This window comes from Balearica regulorum, chromosome 4 (genome assembly GCF_011004875.1).
Source record: "Balearica regulorum gibbericeps isolate bBalReg1 chromosome 4, bBalReg1.pri, whole genome shotgun sequence".
Classification (NCBI taxonomy): Eukaryota; Metazoa; Chordata; class Aves; order Gruiformes; family Gruidae; genus Balearica; species Balearica regulorum.
This window is the reverse complement of record NC_046187.1, coordinates 63,813,041-63,832,760: the sequence shown is the minus strand read 5'-3', so window position 1 is coordinate 63,832,760 and position 19,720 is coordinate 63,813,041. Positions and strand designations below refer to the sequence as shown.

The following is a 19,720-nucleotide window of genomic DNA, read 5'->3' as shown; positions in this document are numbered from 1 at the left end:
TTAAATTATTATCTGTTAATTCCTAGGTTCTTTTTCTGAACCTTACTTTTTTTTGGTTAGAAAAGTACCTTTTTTACTCATATGTGAGAGAGAATTTGGTTTATTTTACTGTTTAATCTTCCTCTATTCCATCCATTTCTCCTTTCTTGAATATTTTGAAAACACAGAAGATTTCTGCTGTAGCTTCATTTTTCACAGTCCTGATTTAGAAACATTGAAATCCCCAATCGGAAAAAAAAATCAATAAAATTTTTGTGTGCTTATACTTGTAAGCCATTGTTAAGCTTATAGTTATTTCTAAGGCATCAGATAAATATGATCTTAAGTCTTGTAGAAGTAACTTATTCTCACAGTCTAGGTAATCTTCAAGCTATGTTGACTTATTCACCTGTTAATGCATCTTCAAAGGTGAGCTTAATCCCTCATAATTTCTTAAAAATGCAATGGGACTTGGTCAGAGTTTCTCATCCAAAGTTGTTCTTTAGTGCATGTTCATCCTATTTAGTGTTCTCTCCTTAGGCTTTCTGTCAAAAACTTTTGCTGTAAACAAAAACCACTGGAACCCATTCTGTTGCGTATGATGCCAATGAATTGTCTCTCCCTCCAAATCCTTCTTGCAGTTTTTCAGCAGTACATTTCCGAGGTCATGCCAGTCTTCATTGCATATGGCACTCATCTGTTGCAACGTCCCTTGGTCTGATTTTAGATAGGACATTTGCCAATCTGATCATTTTCTCTACAAGCATCCACTGAACATTATTGCAGAAATGTTCTTATTATGCGCTGTTGTAGGGATATAATTGAAAGAATATTTGCAGGGACATGAAGGACTTGTTTGGTTATTTTCCAGCTCTGACAGTTTTAAAAACAGTATCACTCCTGCCTACAATCATTGTTATTTTCTGTCATACAGTCCAGAAAGTATATTCTACTCCCTCTTGCCCATCAGAAAACATCCTTTATATTACCATGCAGGGTAAGAACTGTATTTGTTTCACTTCCAAGAGTGGAGATCTGGTATTATGGATACCTTTGAGAGAAAATAATTTTTCTGCCACTGTCCTATGAAGATGCTCATAATTACAGATTGCAAATCAGCAGCTTTTCAATGGCATGATGGCCCTGTAACACATTATGTGTCTGTTTCTCAAAGATAAGTAATTTTATCTTTTGCTTAAAAATGAACTGCTGAATAGAAACTAGGAAGACGCTATATTCCTATTAGAACCAAAATTTTAGGCTGTGAGAGGACTGTTTTCAGATGTATCTGTTGATGGTCTGCTATTGTGTATATATTTACAGGAAAAGACCAGTGTGTAATTCCCTCTTATCAGTATCTCTGGATTCAATTGAAAGTGAAATGGGTGCTTGAATATGACTTAAATAATGAATAGTTCCCAGTGAAAATGAGAATTTTAAAATGAAGTCTCATCTCAGTTGTAAAGCTTCATAAAACCACTGTACCTTACTCTAATTTTATGAATTCTTTTACTCCAGGAATCATCCCTTAGTATTTTCTTCTTTCAGTTGTTTTTCTAGGTTTTTTCTTTTTTATGTGGGCTCTAACAGATTCTCAATCTTTTACTTTTACCTCTTTACCATCCATGCCCTGCTTCTAGAGATTCCAGGGCCTTGTGGTTTTCTGATACCAGGTAAGGTTATAAGTAGATCTGGAATGGGTGATCTGATTAAGAACGGACCTTCTGACCTTCCTTTTGTGTACCTCAAGCAGACTTCTTTCCTAAGACACGCATGTTTGCTGTTTGTTTTCCCCTTTGATGAATTTACAGCTGACTCTTCATGATATATCATTTAACATATTGTATGAACAGTTTTGTTATTTTAAAAGTCTGAGCTTAATGTCTGAAAATTATCTAACTGTAATGATTGTTTCCACTGCATTGTACTAAAAATCAGTGATTTCGTTAGCAGCTTTAGTATAAGTGACTCAGCGTAGATAGTGATTTTGAGGCCATATACAAGAGAGAATAGGAGTTCCTGAGTCATAAAGAGTCAGAGCTTAAACTTTTTCTTGCAACGGGTTTCTCTAGAAGCTGATTTTGAGAGGGTTTTTCTCAAAATCATGTTTTTCTTCAAAAATATTAGATAGCTATGTGTGTGCGTATGTCAATAAAATAGTTTTTAACTGTTTACAAAAGAACACTGTTTTTTATTATTATTATTATTATTATTTGTTTCCAGTTAGGGCTTATTCAAGAATATATGTCTGTAACGTGAAAAACTAAACAATAGGTTATGAACCCAATTCTTTTTCATATACAAGTCTTCTAACACTTGCAAGCAGAAAGAGGAAAGGAACGGTATAGTGCAAATGAAAATAGGTGCCAGAACTACCTTTCCATTCGACTTCAGTAAAAAAACCTTACAACTGAAGAATGATAAAGCAAAATGTCAATTTTTATTGGATACTACATATATAATAGTTTGAAATAAACACTTACAGCACAAAATCAGATACAGTATTGTTCACTATCCTGTTGAGACTTAGGTTCCCATTTTCTGGCTCTGTTTCACAAGTAAAATTTAGATTGCTAATCCATTTAGGAAAATAACCTTAGTTACTGAATGTTTTTTAATTCATGCCAAATAATTAGCATTTTATTGCATAAGAAGTAGAAAAGAGGATATGGTGTTCAGAATAAACAGTTGAGACAAAGAAGCATAGACTTCCAGGCAACAGCACAGTGTTACAATTTTTTTTTTTTTTTAGTCTGTGCCTTATTTTTTTCACAGAACCTCTCAATGTGCTTTAGCAATAATCAGCAATAGTCTAGGTAGGACTTTCTAGATGTTAATTCTATGGTGTTTGTTTCAACTCTTCTACCTCTGCTGTTTGTTGGTCTAACAGAAACTTTAATCAGGTATAGATTTCTCTTTCAAAATAAGGTAATGAAAACAAAAGTAGTCAACGATCCATACAGATTGTGGCTTTGCCAATAAGCATCTTTAACAGATTACCGTGTTCATCTATTTGGATTTGCTTGCAGGCTGTGACACAAAAAGATACCAACAACTTCAGATTTTAAAAAATAAATAAAAAACTCAACCTCTCCCTGTCTGACACCCCTTACTGAATCCTTATAATCACATACCTTCCTTCCATGTGATTTACAATGACTTATCTGAGATTAATTTTGCAAGGAAAAATATGTAAAGAAAGTTAAGAAATCTAAGTTTTTAAAACTAAAACCCATATCTAAGGAAAAGTGCCCCGTTAACTTGGAAAACTTTGCAGTTCGACTCATGTTGAGTAAAACCTGTTATGAAGCAATCAGGCAGTTCCACCAGGTCTCAGGAGTCTGGGTTTTGTGTCTAGTTAGAGGAAATCACTGGTTATTCCTTAAAATGTATAAATCACCTGTGCATAACTAAAGGGTTTTGATAGATGAAATCTGAAATCAAGGTGGAGGCAGTAATGGCATCAAGCAATTGAGCTGGAGATAGTAGAGGATCTATGTTCATTCTCTTAATAGGCATTTGGCCAAATCACCCCTGTTTTCTCTTACAGTAATAAAACTTTTGTCTGACACAAAGAGTATGAAAATAAATCATTATTTATACACAGGTCACTTCTAATTTTTACAAATAACCAGTGATTTCTTTGATTGACAAAAGAAAAAATTAAAGAAATTTATGGTTTCTAACTTGAAAATTTGCCATGAAAAGGTTGTATTAAAATTGCCAAACAACAGAAAAGTAAATAAGTATCTAAAAAAAATTTATATAACATGGATAAGGTTTATGTAGGGCAAAGCTCTAAGTCTGGCTTCTGAAACTTAAGATTTTGTCAATATTACTTTCTGAATTCTGTCATTATAATCATTAATATAAGAAACTAGTCTGCAAGCATGGATTGCAGCCCTCATTTGCACACAGATTCATGCTACAGTTTGCGTTATGTGTGGGCTCAACTAATGCAGTAACGCACAGAACTGTGGCTGACTCCATAAGGTAGCAAAGCTCAATATAGAGCTAACTACAGTGAGATAGCTTGGACAATGCATTCTACATTACATTTCACAGATGTTCAATCAATTTACAGGTAATTTTACAGTAAAATTTTACATTTTGCCATCTCTGTGATCCTGCAGATAAAAAATAAATTAAAACAAAAATATATTTAAAATAGTGTTCTCAGTAACACCATCAAGGGCGGGATTGTGATAACCCTTTTTCTCATAGGCAGTTTTTACCCCCTAGAGAGACAAAAGCTGAAATAGTATTCTTCATTTTGTTAATACAAAGGGAAGGTAATAATCATGGATCAGAACCGTAGAGATTTCAGAGAATAAGGATATGGGAATCACTTTGGGATCAGCTTCTTTTTAAAAAGTGATAATTAAACCTAAAATCCAACCCCAAATTTATTTGGTCATGTCAAAAGAACTAAGGACAGCCCAGCATTGCATTTATATAGAAACACCACAAAGTCTAAAATATAAATTTAATTTTAAAATTGAAAGCAATGTGGCAGATATATCCTGTCAAATATAAAGTAATAGTTGTTTGTTTCTGACTATCAAATTTGTATTTTTAAGGGCCCGTGGATGTTAATATTCTGGCTAAATGTAACCCCTGTTTATCAAACCCATGTAAAAATGATGGAACCTGCAACAATGATCCAGTTGACTTCTATAGATGTACTTGCCCATATGGTTTCAAGGTAGGTACTGAATGAAGAGGAAAAAGCTTACTGCAACGTAAGCTTTTCCTTAACAACCTTTAAGTTTTATTTGGCTCCCTTCCACTATTGTTTGTATTTTCTTAAATTATAATTGTTGTTCCCTGCATAGGGTCAAGACTGTGATATTCCCATTCATGCTTGCATTAGTAACCCATGCCACCATGGCGGAACTTGTCATCTGAAAGAAGGAGAAAAAGATGGTTTCTGGTAGGTTGTTTTTAATTGTAGTAACAGGGTGGAAAATTACTGAGTTTTATATGCTGAAATAATTTTGGTGTTAATCTTTGGGTTCTCTCTGTTTGCTGGTAAGTGCACCACAAAGGCAGATTTTGGTTTTGATTTTTTTTTCCTGAAGTTTTCAGAACATGTCACCATCCTTGGAAAGCTTCTAAAGCTTTGAAACTGTTAAAAACAATAACAAATGATTGTGATTAGTTGAGGCATATCAGGTCCAGACAACATAGTATTGACTCCATTATGCTAATTAATAGCTAGCTAGATCCCTGCTGAAAAAAATCTCACAATTCATCTGTTGTCGTGTGTATTACTTCAACAGACAGCATGTAAATGATAAAATGTAAATCCCAGTGAAACAGAAAATTAATGATTCATTTGCAACTCACTATGCCAGCGGATAAACATGCTGTGAGCATTTTTAATCTTGAGTTATTTAATCACACAATGCAATTACTCCAGATGTACTTCATGAATTATGAAATAAAGTTCTTTAGCATTCTTATGTGAAATTATTAGTCATTTAATAATCTACACCTCAAGCTTGTTAGAAATGACACTTCAAAAAGATACAATTCATTATCTTGCAATTCATTATGACATTATTCTTAATTTTAATCCAAATTCTGCCCAAAGATTAAATAGTTTTCTATTAAAAATTAAGTGTATACATCTTAATACTATGCCTCTAGAATTTAAAGTGACATAGTCATGTCTCAGAATTGGACCTTTTTCATTTATTTTGAAAATCAAAGCAATCGTATAATCAAAGCTGCAGAAATTATAGATAGTGCAGATGATTACATGAAAATGTATGTGTAGTCATGTTTGAGTGATCTTTTACATTTGCTATCTATTTTGATGTATTTGTTTTGTATAAACATGTAAAACCAAAAAAAATACTGCTTTGAACAGTTTATACAGGCTTTGCTTTTATATATTAAAGCATGTATTGTGCATGGAACATTAAACAGAGCTTTCTATTGATTGGTGCATTTCACCGAATGATAGTGGAATACTACTGTTATATTTTAATCCCTGATTCCACAGTCTTTTCCATGTGTTCAACTTAAAAAAAAAAATCACTTTCCATAAGAAATTTAATGTAATCTTATAATATAAAGGTAGTACACTTTTCAAAAGGAATGTTCAGTGATTTAATTTAAGCAGCTCCTTAAACTAAAGATTAAGGCACAAATTCAGAAGCCTTTTTTCTGTAATTTAAAATATGAACAATAAATATTTATTACATGATGTTTTACATTACATCAAGCATTTTCCTTTATGGCAGAGTGATTATGAACTCTTGTACCTATTAATTACAGAACTTGTGTCTGGTCTCCCCAGCTAAAATGTCCACGTGGTTAGTGTTGTTTTCTGTATTACAGGTGCACTTGTGCAGATGGATTTGAAGGTGAAAACTGTGAAGTAAATGTTGATGACTGTGAAGACAATGACTGTGAGAATAATTCTACTTGTGTGGATGGAATTAATAACTATACTTGCCTTTGTCCACCTGAATATACAGGTAGGAGTATAAGAGAAAGTACAGGTAATTCAAGAATTCATAGCAGAACTGTAATATTTTTCAGTTTGTAGGTGAATTAATAGTTACTCTACAATTGACTTAAAGCCAGGTTTCCTTCCATTTTTTCCTCCTTTATGATTTGTAGTCAAACGTAGATTTAATGCCCACTCATTAATTCCTTTGTTAGTTTGGAAATTACAGCGGTTTTGATATTTGAAAGATCATTCAAAATATGTCCCTCCCTGCTGTGTACCTAACCCAGACACTCCAGTGAAGAACCTCTGTAGCTGTAGAAATCTGAAAAATATTCTGCTCTTATACGTCATGTTACTAACAGAGCAGAAAAGGATCTGTCTGTGCTAGTAGGAAACTGAATTTGGCACCCCTGGATGCTGCCCTGCCTTCCGTTAGAAACATTGGTGGAGAGTGTTAGGCTTTCTGTTCTGGCACTGAAAAGAAAAGAAAAAAAAAAAAAAAAGGAATCATTAGAGAGTGTCTAATTATTTGTTTCTGTCAGTTGGCAGACAGCCCAAAGTATTACCCTTTCTGAAACAGAGGATCTCTTTCTTGCTGTCATCATCTCTGTGGGAATGGAGGATAGTTAGAACAGCAACACTGGAGAACAAGAAGTAGGAGCTATTGTAGGATCTACTGTTTACATTGATCTGTTTTATAGTTTTTCTAGCTAGACAGATCTATTTTCTGTCAGCTAGTTGACCACTAGGAGAACACAGAGCTTAAATTCACAAAACCATGATTTGAAATGCATAAAAACAAAATGTAAAATCCACCATAACTTGGGAATTAACTCCACTCAGTCATCCTATATCTTTAATCAGTCCTATTGTGTGCATCCAATGAGTTTTTCACTGTCCTCAGGGAGTACTAAATTTGAGCTCTGGAAAACTGGGAGAGGTGAAATTCTGAATGAATTTCATTTACTGAAAACATAGCTAACTCCTTTTTAATCCAAGATATTTCCATCAGTAGTTCTACAACCTATTGGATCGCTCAAATGTCTTAGGGTATTCAAATTTAAAGTCAATATTCTAATCTTGAAACCTACGGTGAGTGAAGAAGATAAAACACAGGTATAAGAAATACAACTTCATAATCTAATAAATGTATTCATTCAGTACTTAAGCTGGGTAAATGTTTGGTAGAAATTTCCCCAAAGAGCATAAATTGCAATACCTAAAGCAATACCAGTTAAAAGTGTAAGTAGCCAGAATAAGGTATTTAATAATAAGTGGATGGTCCACATCTGGAAGAACAAACATAGTCTCCTGCTTAGAGAAAATACTGTTGTGCCAAGTACTGATGATACTTTAATACCTAAGAGCAATTGACAATTCAAGCCTTAGAAACAAATAATAGGTAACAGCATCAATAAGTAGAGACAGGTGTTTGCTATTTCTCCTATATTTCAGCTGTATGAGAGTCAAGCTTCAGCTCCCCTGGGATCATTTGCTATCTCCTTTGAAAGTGTGATCAGATACACTACTGTGTAGGCTGGAAGAAAGCAAACCAAACTCACATTGGTCCAATATTCCTGTTCAGTTGCTTCATGCTAAGGGGTTTCATATATCTATTAGATAGTAGACAATTCATTTGCACGTGCACTCCTCCTCTGCAGCTTTGCAGGTTTTTTTACCTGTGTCATTCATTTCTTCATTTTTGACATTGTTCTAGGTGCATTTAACTGCTCGAGTCAATCGCTTCCTGTATTCACAGTACGCCATGGGAGGGACTGTTTTGTATTAAATATCCATGGAGTGGATACAAAGGCTTGTTTATATGTGCTAGCCTAAAACTTTGATTAAATGTGCCTGTTGCATTTCTGTAGCATTGTAATTGAAATATACATTTTACATTTACAATTGAAATGGCAATTGTAGTGTTTCTCTATACATCTGTATGGTTAGAGCAAAAAAGGAGAGCTTAAACATTGGTAACATTTTCAATGTTTGTATTGCAGTTGTGCTTCTTCAATCAAAATACAAGAAAGTGTATTTTTAAATTTGTTTTATAATTGTGCATAATTCTAAAAGGAAAATACTATTAGTTTACGTGGCAAGTGGTTTTGTTTGCTAATTCTTTCAGAAAAAGAGGTTTGCTTTTACAGATGCAATGCCTACTCATAATCACTACTGAAGTCAGTAGGTCATCTGAGTAGGTGAGAATCTTCTCACTAGCTCTAAAATAAATCAGAACAATCTACTTGTAATCAGTAAGTTTGTCTGTTCTGTTTTTTCAAAAGTATTAAGAATTTACACTATCTCATCAGATTTTTTTCACCACCTTATGAGAAACAGAGACACGTTTTTTTTTTTTAAACATACAGCACCAGAGCCTCAACTCATTTTATAGATAAATTGGGCAAAAGTTGTAGCAAAAGTTCAGGTTTTTCATTCCACAGGATACAGTACAGAGTTCTACAATATGCTATCTATCTTACAAAGCATCTGAGGATAGGACACAATGTGTGAGATCCTAAGTCATTTTTGAGATTAATTCTAAAGAGAAAATATAAAACATTGAGCTAGTCAAGGAGTCTTCAAGTCCATCATCCTTGATTTTGCATGACAATTAAATAACCTTCAGTGTGAAGAATTAGACTGACAGTAGTCTGGACACATCAGGATCTAGAAATGGTAGTGTTCAGAATATAAAGTCATCTTACAGTTGTCTCAAGTGTGTATGAGGTACCAAATTATTTATAGGATTTTTTTTCTCTGACATATAGCCTGATTTGAAAGATAAGTAACAGATTCCCTGTCCAGTATGGATAGAGTGATTTTCACGAGGAACTTTGTAAACATTTGGATTTTGGTATCTGTTCTAACAGGTTAAAATCAGATATGCATATTGCTCATGTGTTTTTTTTATGAAAGATATTTTTCACTAAATGAATTCATGTATTATCCGGGCAAAAGTAGGTTAATGATTAGGAACACAGGCTATATATTCAGTAGGTTAAAAGATTTTTAAATTCAAAGATACTTACCTCTAGCTCAGAAAGTCCCTGAGCTGTGAATTGCTGGAGACTGGGACAATATACGTGCCAGGAAAATACCACTGTCGGCTTGTCCTGTTCTCTTTTAATTCTGTTAGCAATACTTTGAATTGTCTGTGTTCAAGATGTCACAGCATATATGTACTGAATGTGGAAGTGCACCAGCCCAGAATGTTTTTCTGGGTGAATGGTTATCTGCAAATATGCTTTACATTTCAGTAGCACTGTGTAAGGAAGAAGTCAGCTGAAACCCGCTGGTAGGAAACGTAAATCATTCTTCTTTAAAGTTTTATTTTTATGTGGAGGACTTGTTAGAATATTAAAGTAACTCTGAAAATACATACAAAAACTGTGAAGAATGTTGTAAAGAATGTTGCAGTGCAAAACCAGTGGCTTTTTGACTTTCCTGACAGTCCCTTGAAAATTGACACTTCTCAAGTACACAGTGTTGTTTTAAAAACAAACAATTAAAAAAAAAAAGCTTATTATTTCGTTGCTTAAGAATCAGGAATCCATTTTTCTCAGCCTCAGTTAGGTTTTACAATGACCACCACAGTTACAGGTGGAAAGACAGAGAATGGTATTTGCACTATATTATGAGCTTTCTTAAGATCAGAGACTGAAACAACAGTAAGCAAATTGAATCAGCAGACACTCAGAGTGTCTAATGAAACCTTGAGAAATAAAACATTTAAAATACCTCACTATGTCCTGCACTCTTTAACCTCACTATTCTTTTAACATTATCATCTCCTTTATTTTAACCTCAGTCTAGCAACCTTCAGGTCATTTTATGTACATTCTATAGAGTACAGACGATCATTTCTCTTGCTCATTCTCATCAGTCATTAGATCACAGATCTAACTGATCCAGAAGTAAAACCTTTCTTATGCCACCAGTGGCATGTACTTCTTACCTTTTCTGTTTGTTTTGCTCTGCTGTAGGTGAGACTCTGAAGCTTGCTTCATTTTGCTATATCAACCTCTCTGCTGCTATAGTTGTGCATTAGCTTAATGTGCTATGCTGTTGTATTACAATGTAAAAAGTCTCTTGTCTCTTCTGTCTTTGTCACTGCAAGCTGCTAATCTGAATGAAGTGGAAAAAGGTCAGTTGTCTTTTAAGCCTATTTTCACTTACTTTGGTTTCTCACTTTCCTTTCCTTAAAGGTGCATGGATTTCAGTTCTTACAAATGATCAAGTAAATCATATATAGATATAATTTAGAAAGCTCGCTGCAAATCCTCAAATTAGGTACTTGGCTCTTGCTGTGAATACATGTCAGAAGAATGTCGTTGAAGATGCAGATTGCTGTGCAGGAGTACTTGAATAATACCTTCATTGTCTTTTATTCAGATGTATTAAAAATTTGTGCCACCACTGATAGGACTAATGGAAATTTACATGGTGATCTTCTGAAATCTCTATTGTCATCAGCTTAAAGACATAGCTTGGTTCTGTTCTAAAATATTCTCTGTTTTATACCACTGTTTTGCTTTAATTTCTTTGTTAGATTATGGTACTAGGAAATATGGTGGAGTATAAAATGGCAATCTTCTTGCTCATCATTTCTGTTGCCTATTTTACTGTAAATATGTATAGAATCTGACATGACCACATGAAGCTGAGCCTACGGTATAAGAAAGGTGGAGGGATTTATGACACTAACTTTGGGTGTTCCTGATTTTTTTTAGTGGGGTTTTTTTTCAGTTTCTGCTAACACCTATCTCACTAACAGAAATAAACCATCTTCTGTACAATCTGATCATCTATACAATCTGAGAGCAAACATAATCATGACATACTTAGTTTTAAAAGCAAATGAATCATCTTATAGTGTATTTGCCATTAATTTAATTTGATAAATATATTGTGCAGTCTATAAAGCAATATAATTTTTCACTAGTGATAAAAATATTTTCATTATCCATGAAATAGCATGTTGAACAAGGCTGCAATTATACCATCTATGTTGGTTAATTTAGACATCTAATGAGTAATTCTTAGAACTTAATCTCAGAGCCTAAACTCTCTCTGTAATTGATGGAGAGAGCAAGACATTTCCAGAAAGCGATTCCGTCCACAGGTCCTCCATGTTTAAAGCTGAATTCCTTTTAAACATGTGGCAGTGTTTGCATTTTATTATTACTTATCTGGACAGCAAAGATAGCCTCCTGTTTTTCTTTCCCGTTGTCACTTCCTAAGTTGTTTTCTACATTGTTCTGTTACTGTTCCAGTATGAAACTGATTGATTTTGTAAAAGATTACTTCTCTCTAGAAAAACTAGAAAAAGTGCAAGCTCAGTATTAATAAATATAAAAGTTGAGTTCTTTGTTATTCTTGGTTTTCGTTAAAAAAAAACCCAAACAAACCAAAACAAAAACAAAACTAAGATTTCAATAACTAGTTCGACATCTGTGATTCATGGATAAAATTTTACTTCGTCACTGATTTTCAGTATTATAAATTACAGAATTTTAGGATTTATTTCTGGAAATTAAAATTTTAATTTCTACGTTCATGAAAAATAGCTTTTCAAATCAAATGTGAAGGGAAAAAGCTACTATGAAGAGACTCAAGTCTCCATTTGAAGTTGAAGCAGCTGTTACCTGTGTATAATTAGTCTTGCTGATAGTTTAAATGTCTTTAAATGTGATTAAAGGTAGAAAGGTAATGAATCCTAAACAGAACTGTAGTCACTGTAAATGTATTACACGAGTGAACTACAACATATTAAAATTACTGATTATATCAAGAACAAATTATCAAACATCCAGAGGATGTGAACTAAGCTCAGCACCAAAATTAAGCAAATGTCTCTGTGATACATACCTGTATTAGCTTGCCAGCTGAACAGGAAAGTTATCAATGGTCTGTAAGTTGCTTTGAGGATCAGTCAGTTTTATCATGCCAGACATCTTTTGAATTGTGACAGTAGTAGGAAAAGAAAAAAAAAAGGATAATTTAAAGTAATCATCTACTGTAATTGTGAACTTTTTTTAATTGTGAGCAACTGTGTCCCTCATATAGTAAATATATTTATTTGTCTTTCCTGAATAACGAGCTCAAGACTTTAAATAATTTATGTTGTCTACTGTTCATCAAACTCAAGACTTCATAAAAATGCAGCACTTCTCTGTATGTAGTTTGTTAAATGGCACTGACATTTTCCAACCACTCCTACACTCTTTTGGCTATTTGAGTCAGAAGTAATTAAACAGAGACCTCCAGTCAGAGACTCAGATAATAATAACTAATTGATAAAACATAAATACTGAAGAAGTTGACTCACGATGTATCGTAACCAAGCTCAGAAGCTGGAATGGACATACAGGTACTTATATAAAATCCTGCTATTCTCACAATTACCAGTAAGCCTGTAATATATATATTTGTTATTTTAGCTTTGGAACAACAAATAAGTCTTCTAGCAAAAACCTGATTTTGATAATTAAAACTGACCATTCTTCCTTCGTATTCTGTCTCTAGTTTTTATTCTGATATCATTCTCAGCTTTGCTAATACGCTAGTGATTTTAAGCTTGTTTCTTCAGTAAGCTTGCCTGTAATTAGCAATGTGCTGTTATATTCAGAAGCTCATGTCCATTTGTGATAGAGCTCTCCTCCTTACTCAGAAATATAGTGGCTGACATCATTGCTTTATTTGACTGTATTTTTAATTTATTGCCCAATTATTCAAAATAACAATGATGTAAATCCCTTTTCATCTCCTTGCATTGTTCCTCATTATTTGTTATACTACATATCTGTATATATTGGAAAATCCAACATTAAGTTTTTCTGTGATTTATAATCTCAAGTCATATGAGTGAATTAACATACACAGAGGAAACACAAACCAACCTGTGAATCTAGCAAACTTATAACTTTGGTTATCAAGGGGTACACACAATTCATCATCAGTATTTAATAGTGGTGTCTGGCTGTTTAAGTCTGCATCATCTGCATCTATATGCAGCTGCAAAATCTCAGTAAATATTCCAGTCTTGACCTTGGAAGGTTGCGTTCCTTTGGACTGCGCTGACCACGCAGAGTTCCGCTGGTTGCAGTGCTATTCCATACCAGAATCCAGACTCCCTAGATTAATTAAGCAAGATGTCTCATGAAAAGAGTTATTGCTGGTTCTAGTTAAACTTTGGAAGCTTTTCATAGGTTTTTTGACACTTTATCCACTGCTTATTTTTAAACAAACTAGTCTGTTGCTTATTTTCTTACATACAGAAATGTTCCCATCTTTCAAAAACATAATTACTGAGCCAAGCTCTTACAGAAGCCTCAGTTACAATATTATTAGATTAATAAAAGAATTTACATACACATTGGTGTCAAGCTGCCTTGAATTGAGACATTTGTTTCACAATCTTTTTTTATTATTTTCAAGTATGGTTTTTAAAACATTGTATTATGATTCCCAAATCAGAGAACTCTAACATTTTGTTCCAGTAAAGCCAAGGAGCCTAACTTGGTAAATCTGGTATTTCCTTCAATGAGTGTTTCACTTTCATCACTGTCTATCTTTTCATTTCAACAAAATTACTTTCTCCCTTTCTGTCACGGTTTAACCTGGCCAGCAGGTAAAACAACCACACAGCCATTCACTCACTCCCCTGCCTGTAGTGGAATGGGGGAGAGAATCGAAAAGGAAAAAAACCTCAAACTCGTGGGATAAAAATATTTTAATAGGACAAAAAAGGAAGATTATGATTAACAATAATAATAATAATAAAAGAATATACAAAACAAGTGATGCACAGCACAATTTCTCACCACTTGAAGCTGATGCTCAGCCAGTTCCAAAGCTGCCCCGCCTCCCGGCCAACCCCCAGTTATATACAGAGCATGATATCACATGGTATGGAATATCCCTTTGGCCAGTTTGGGTCATCCATCCTGGCTGTGTCTCCTCCCAGCTTCTTGGGCACCCCTCACCTTCTCGTTGGCAGGGCAGTATGAGAAGCTGAAAAGTCCTTGACTACTTGGCAACAAGTAAAACATCAGTGTATTATCGACATTAGTCTCATCCTAAATCCAAAGCACAGCACTGTACCAGCTGCTAGGAAGAAAATTAAATCTATCCCTACCGAAACCAGGACACCTTCACCTCGTCTCAGTTAAATTCTGAATAATACATTGGTTATTGAGTACATTAAAAGAGATGTTGCTTTACCAGGAAACTATTCAGTGGTTCAGCTTCCATGTCACGTATTTTTACGTACCTTTTCTATTAACTTTTTTTGCAAACAGTTATATTTTGGTTATGGGAACGCACGATTCAGAATATAAATCTGTCAACAGTACAAATGAAAACCTCACACTTGGGCTATTTTGGTTTGTTCTTCCCGTATTTATATTTTCATTCAGAAATTCAGTATCTGATGTACATATTTTGGATTCCATCTTGAATTTTTCTTATTTTTCTTTTTACTAATCCTGTGTGCAAGTCTGTCATGAATTCTACTCTTTCTTTATAATGAAGGTTTGTACTTTACATAAAACTGACTTTTTTTGTTCATAGGGTGTTTTTATATTATTATTTCTCTACATGGACCGCTATGTCTACCATGTCCTTTTCTTGATTCCTGTTTCTTTCCTTAGGCTAGTTGCTAATGGACTGTTTAACTGAAAGCTCCCTCCAGTGATATAACTCTGACTTATTTCACAGTGCATACAATTTGCAAATGCAAGGGAAAACTTTCCTTCCTTTCATGCTGTCACAGCACAAAAAGTCCTGTCTTCTAAAGACAAGTGGGTTTTTGAATCATTGTTTCTCTTCTCAGTCTCTATGCAGGATTCACAGCTGTGACTTGGGAATTAAGACTTTTTCAAGTGCCCCATAGCTTTTCATGAGGTGATACAGCTTTCAGTGTAATTTAGAAAATATTAGGACCAAATGCAGTATACTCTAACTAAGAAATCATGTATTTTGTAAGTATCTGAAAAGGGATGGGGGGATTAAAAAGATGAACATACTTAGACACTACTCAATAAAGCTGTTTGCCACACAAGAAATTTCAGAGGTCTGTGCCAATAATAATCTAAGCCGTGCCCAATTACTATCCTGTAGCAAAATCATTACTAGTTCAGTAAAGTTGACAGCAATGGTGAGATTGCTTGCTCCTATTATGCTAGTGGTAATTCGCCTTTTTCTAGGTATTTTGGGGATTTTCCACTGAACTTTTACTGTGATTCTAACTAGAGCCAGCAAACTTCCAGCCCTGCTTGAAAGATAGGCTCTATCTGCCTCTTTCAGAAAGTCTCTGATATACTGTTAGAATTAATAATCTTGGGAATGTTTAGAGGTGGTTCTGTCCAAGTCTTCTGAGTACTGAACAGCCATATTTTTATTATTTGTAATTGAGGTGTCATATATTTTGCAATTCTGCATGTAATTTAATGTAGAATATATGCCATAATAAGATATTTATATGAGGGGGTGTATGTGTGTATATATACATATATGCATATATACACATACATGTAGGCACATATATACATTTGTAAGCCATAGGAATGTGTATAAACTAGGTTAAAAAAACAGTGATTTTTGCTTATTCCACTCCATGTTCCTGAAAATCTGAATTCTCTGTTCCCATATTTATATCTCACTCTTAATTATTGCTGGCCTTTAAATGGATTTCAGCTATTACAAGTTCTGCAAATTGACTACATGCTATGTGAAGAATTACTTCCTCTTATATATGTACTTGTTTGCACAAAACCCTTTGAAAAGAGAAAAGGATCTGGGTTTTGTTTGATATATCGTGGGATGCAAAGAATCCCTGGTATTTCAGGATTCTTTGTGCACTGACCTAGTCATAACAGTTGCACATTTCCAGACTAATAAGTCCATTGAGAGTTTGAAGAGGCTTTGAGGATAGAATTAAAATTCTTTGTATTAGTCATCTTCAGTGGCCTGCATTTGATCTTCATTCAGTTTCCTACATATATTGACTAAGTCACATAATTACTGACAGTTTTCGTGACGACTGTTAAGTAGCCTGTGCTTGAAGGCCATTTTCTTGCATTAACTCAAAGCTTTATTTGGTTTTGTAGGGAAAATGCACTACTTGCAAATTGGTAATGTGCTAACAATTTATTTTTTAAAAAAATCTTTGTGTAGAACCAGTCTGGATCTTTTGGATGGCTGCAAAGTACTTGTTTAGCTAGTTTTGGCTTCTCCTCTCATTTTTGAAGATGTAAAGGTCCCATGTCTTATGACACTTAGCATACATGTTTCGGATGTGTTTTTATCCAGCATAACCATCTTTGGTTCTGGTTCAGTTTTGCCTTTTTCTCTGTCCTTGCTTTAATGTAGACTGTTCCTCAACTCTTTCAAGTTTTTGTTTATTTGTCCGTCATTTGAAATAAGTTTACATATCCTAAGAGATAAGTCCTGGAAATAATGTCTCAAGTCCTGGATAGTCAGTATTCATATTCACGATACGCAGTTTTAAACACTAGTATGTAAACACATTTGGTAAGCAAGAAGGCAGCTTCTGTGTGGTGCTAGGTCCTTGGCAAGGAGCAGTGTAAAATGTCAGAAACTGTATTGCTTAATGACAGTACCAGCTGATGACCTGATACACATACACACACATGCATATGTATTCTGGAAAGTGTCTTCATTTCTATACTCTCTCCAAAATCTCCATTCCAATGTTGTTATCCTATACCTTTCTCCCTTTTTCCAATCTACCTGTTCCTGATTCTACCCAAATTGTGTCCCTAAATGGTCTGTCTTTTCCCCATGCTGTATTCATGGTAATGCTGTCCTTGTCCTCAGTTCTGTGTTAACAGTTACAGGAAAGAGGTGAAGCCGTTATATGCTATTTTAATCTCAGGCTGCCCTCCAGCAGATACTGACTCTTCAGCTAACTCCACTGCAGACCACTACCACACTCAGATAACTAGAACTGAGCGTTACCAAATATTGTGCCTCTTTGAAGGAAAGTTCAGCTTGAGCAGTGAAAGTATTTGCTCATCCACTGCTATCTTCTGCTCTTTTCTTCCTCAGTTTGGTGTATAGCTCTACTTCTCTTTGCTCACTAGCTCATCTTTTATTACTTGATAAAGGCAAGGGGCAACCCTACTGCTTCCATAGTTGTAGGGCCTGATGATAGACTTGTGAGTCCCTAAATTCATCAGGCACAGGTTTTATACCTGCTGATTATACATGTATTCTTCATACGGATGCTGGAATAAGTATATCTATCGTACAAACCAGTGATAAACTTTGTGAGTTCATGATATCTTCTGATTAGTTAGTCAGAGAAAAAGACATTGTTGATCTGTTTACACACCTGTAAGTGCTTCCTTGTCATAAAGTTGCAAAAGAAATAATACATTAATCATATTAAAATGTTTTTATAGATTATACAGCCCATGTTGGAAATTACACCCGCTGTTAGGCTTCTAGCAGCAGGGAAGGGTAGACATTTGACATAGATTTTAGACAATTATGGTACATTAACAAATGTAAAAATTGGAGAGTCATATTTAAGAAAAAATAGAAAGCAAGTTTTCATTTTGGGATAATTGGAATTATATTGACATACAGTAATATTAACACGGTTTTTTCAGGTAATAGATTACTTAGAGTGCAAATCTGGCTATTTCTGTGTGTAATGAGCTTAGAAATAAATAAGAGAAAAGCATATTGATGGATGTTTGTCCTAGTAAGAAGGAATTCAATCAATCACTAGTGTTTTGCTGTACAACAGGGCTAGATAAATATTGTAAATAAAAAATATTTTTTCACAAAATTATCATTTATATCCATGGATAGATGATTGACATCAAACTAATGTTTTTAAATAGAGGCATTATCAGAAAGATTAGTATTTATTGTTGTTGTTTATTTATTAATATTTATTTATTAGTATTCATTATAAAGGTAGCATTTATTATCATATCATGAAGTATGCATTTTTCAGTTTAACAAAGTTGTAGCAGTTAGTTACTTTTAAAACAGAAACAGCTATCGTCAGGTCACTGTGATATTTTCACTGAATTGAAAGCATACATTATGTTTCAGGTGAGCTCTGTGAGGAGAAACTAGATTTCTGTGCTCAAAATCTGAATCCTTGCCAGCATGACTCAAAGTGTATCTTGACACCCAAAGGATACAAGTAAGTCTAAAATATTGTCACAGTCCAACTGAGTCTAAATTTCTACCTTTTTATCCTGCTCAACTTCTTTTCCTTTTGTTTTACTGGAAGCAAGTTCTGTTCTCAAAATATTCAGTTATTATCAAGCATTACTGCAGAATAGGCCATTATTTTCATGTAGATCTTAAATATGTTTTATTGAATTTTACTAATCCTTAACAGTTCCAATTCCAGTCAGATTTTAAATAGGAATGCAGAATAAAGCATTAAGTCTATGCGACAATCTATACAAAACCCTTTTAGTAGCTTGGACAGTAGGAAAATAATTGCATTTAATTGAAGTGGAATAATTATACTGCTTTCTGAGAAGTAATTGTGAAAGAGTTTATTAGGAGGGCACACCGGAAGGTATGAACTAAAGAAGTTCATCCCCAGGAAAAGTAATCTTTAATTACACCATATCCTTATCATAATTAATTAGTATGGACTATTTAAAATGTTTTTAATAGGTTTAGGTTAATAAATACAGGAAACCTGCAGCTTTCAATTGTTGTCATGAGCCCCTGTTTTATGCACAGTAAGCTCTTGTGCTAAAATCGGATTATTTATTATCATTCCTACTACTTATGAAATGACATTTTATTTAAAATATGGGGAAAATAGTCAAATATATTAAATATTCAAATTAACATGAAATTAAATTGATAGTTTTCAGCTGGAAAATAGAAAATTTGTTGGATTTAAATGGTTGTGTGTTATGTTTATTTTCTTCGTGCTACTTGAGTAATCCTAGTTTGGCATCTGATACTTTACTGCCTAGTTCATTAATTTTTCATATTACTTTCTGAGATTTTAAATTAGAAATTAGCTCATGCAGTAACTTCAAGCATGTATCTCAGTCAGCTTTTTAATAGTGTTATAATGTTTTTTTCACTTATTTGTATATGTTGAGTAAAAATTGAGACATTTGATTGAAATACTTAATTTAAAGTTACACAGCTATTTAAAATCAATATCTTGGCACTTTAGAGCAAATTTTAGATAGCAGAACAAACACCACCGAGGAGGGAATCACAAGATCTAATGAAATCAATTACATACATCTTAATTTC

The 19,720-nt window shown here is 33.9% G+C and overlaps 1 protein-coding gene across 2 annotated transcripts in view; it reads left to right on the top strand.

Annotated features, from left to right (window-relative positions):
* Window positions 1–19,720, top strand: part of SLIT2 (slit guidance ligand 2) — a 268,071-nt gene that overhangs the window by 228,237 nt on the left and 20,114 nt on the right. For both annotated transcript variants that reach the window (XM_075752405.1, XM_075752404.1), the window contains 4 exons: window positions 4,560–4,684; window positions 4,815–4,912; window positions 6,328–6,467; window positions 18,536–18,629. In XM_075752405.1, the coding sequence (XP_075608520.1) occupies window positions 4,560–4,684; window positions 4,815–4,912; window positions 6,328–6,467; window positions 18,536–18,629 (457 nt within the window). The remainder of the gene's footprint in view (window positions 1–4,559; window positions 4,685–4,814; window positions 4,913–6,327; window positions 6,468–18,535; window positions 18,630–19,720) is intronic.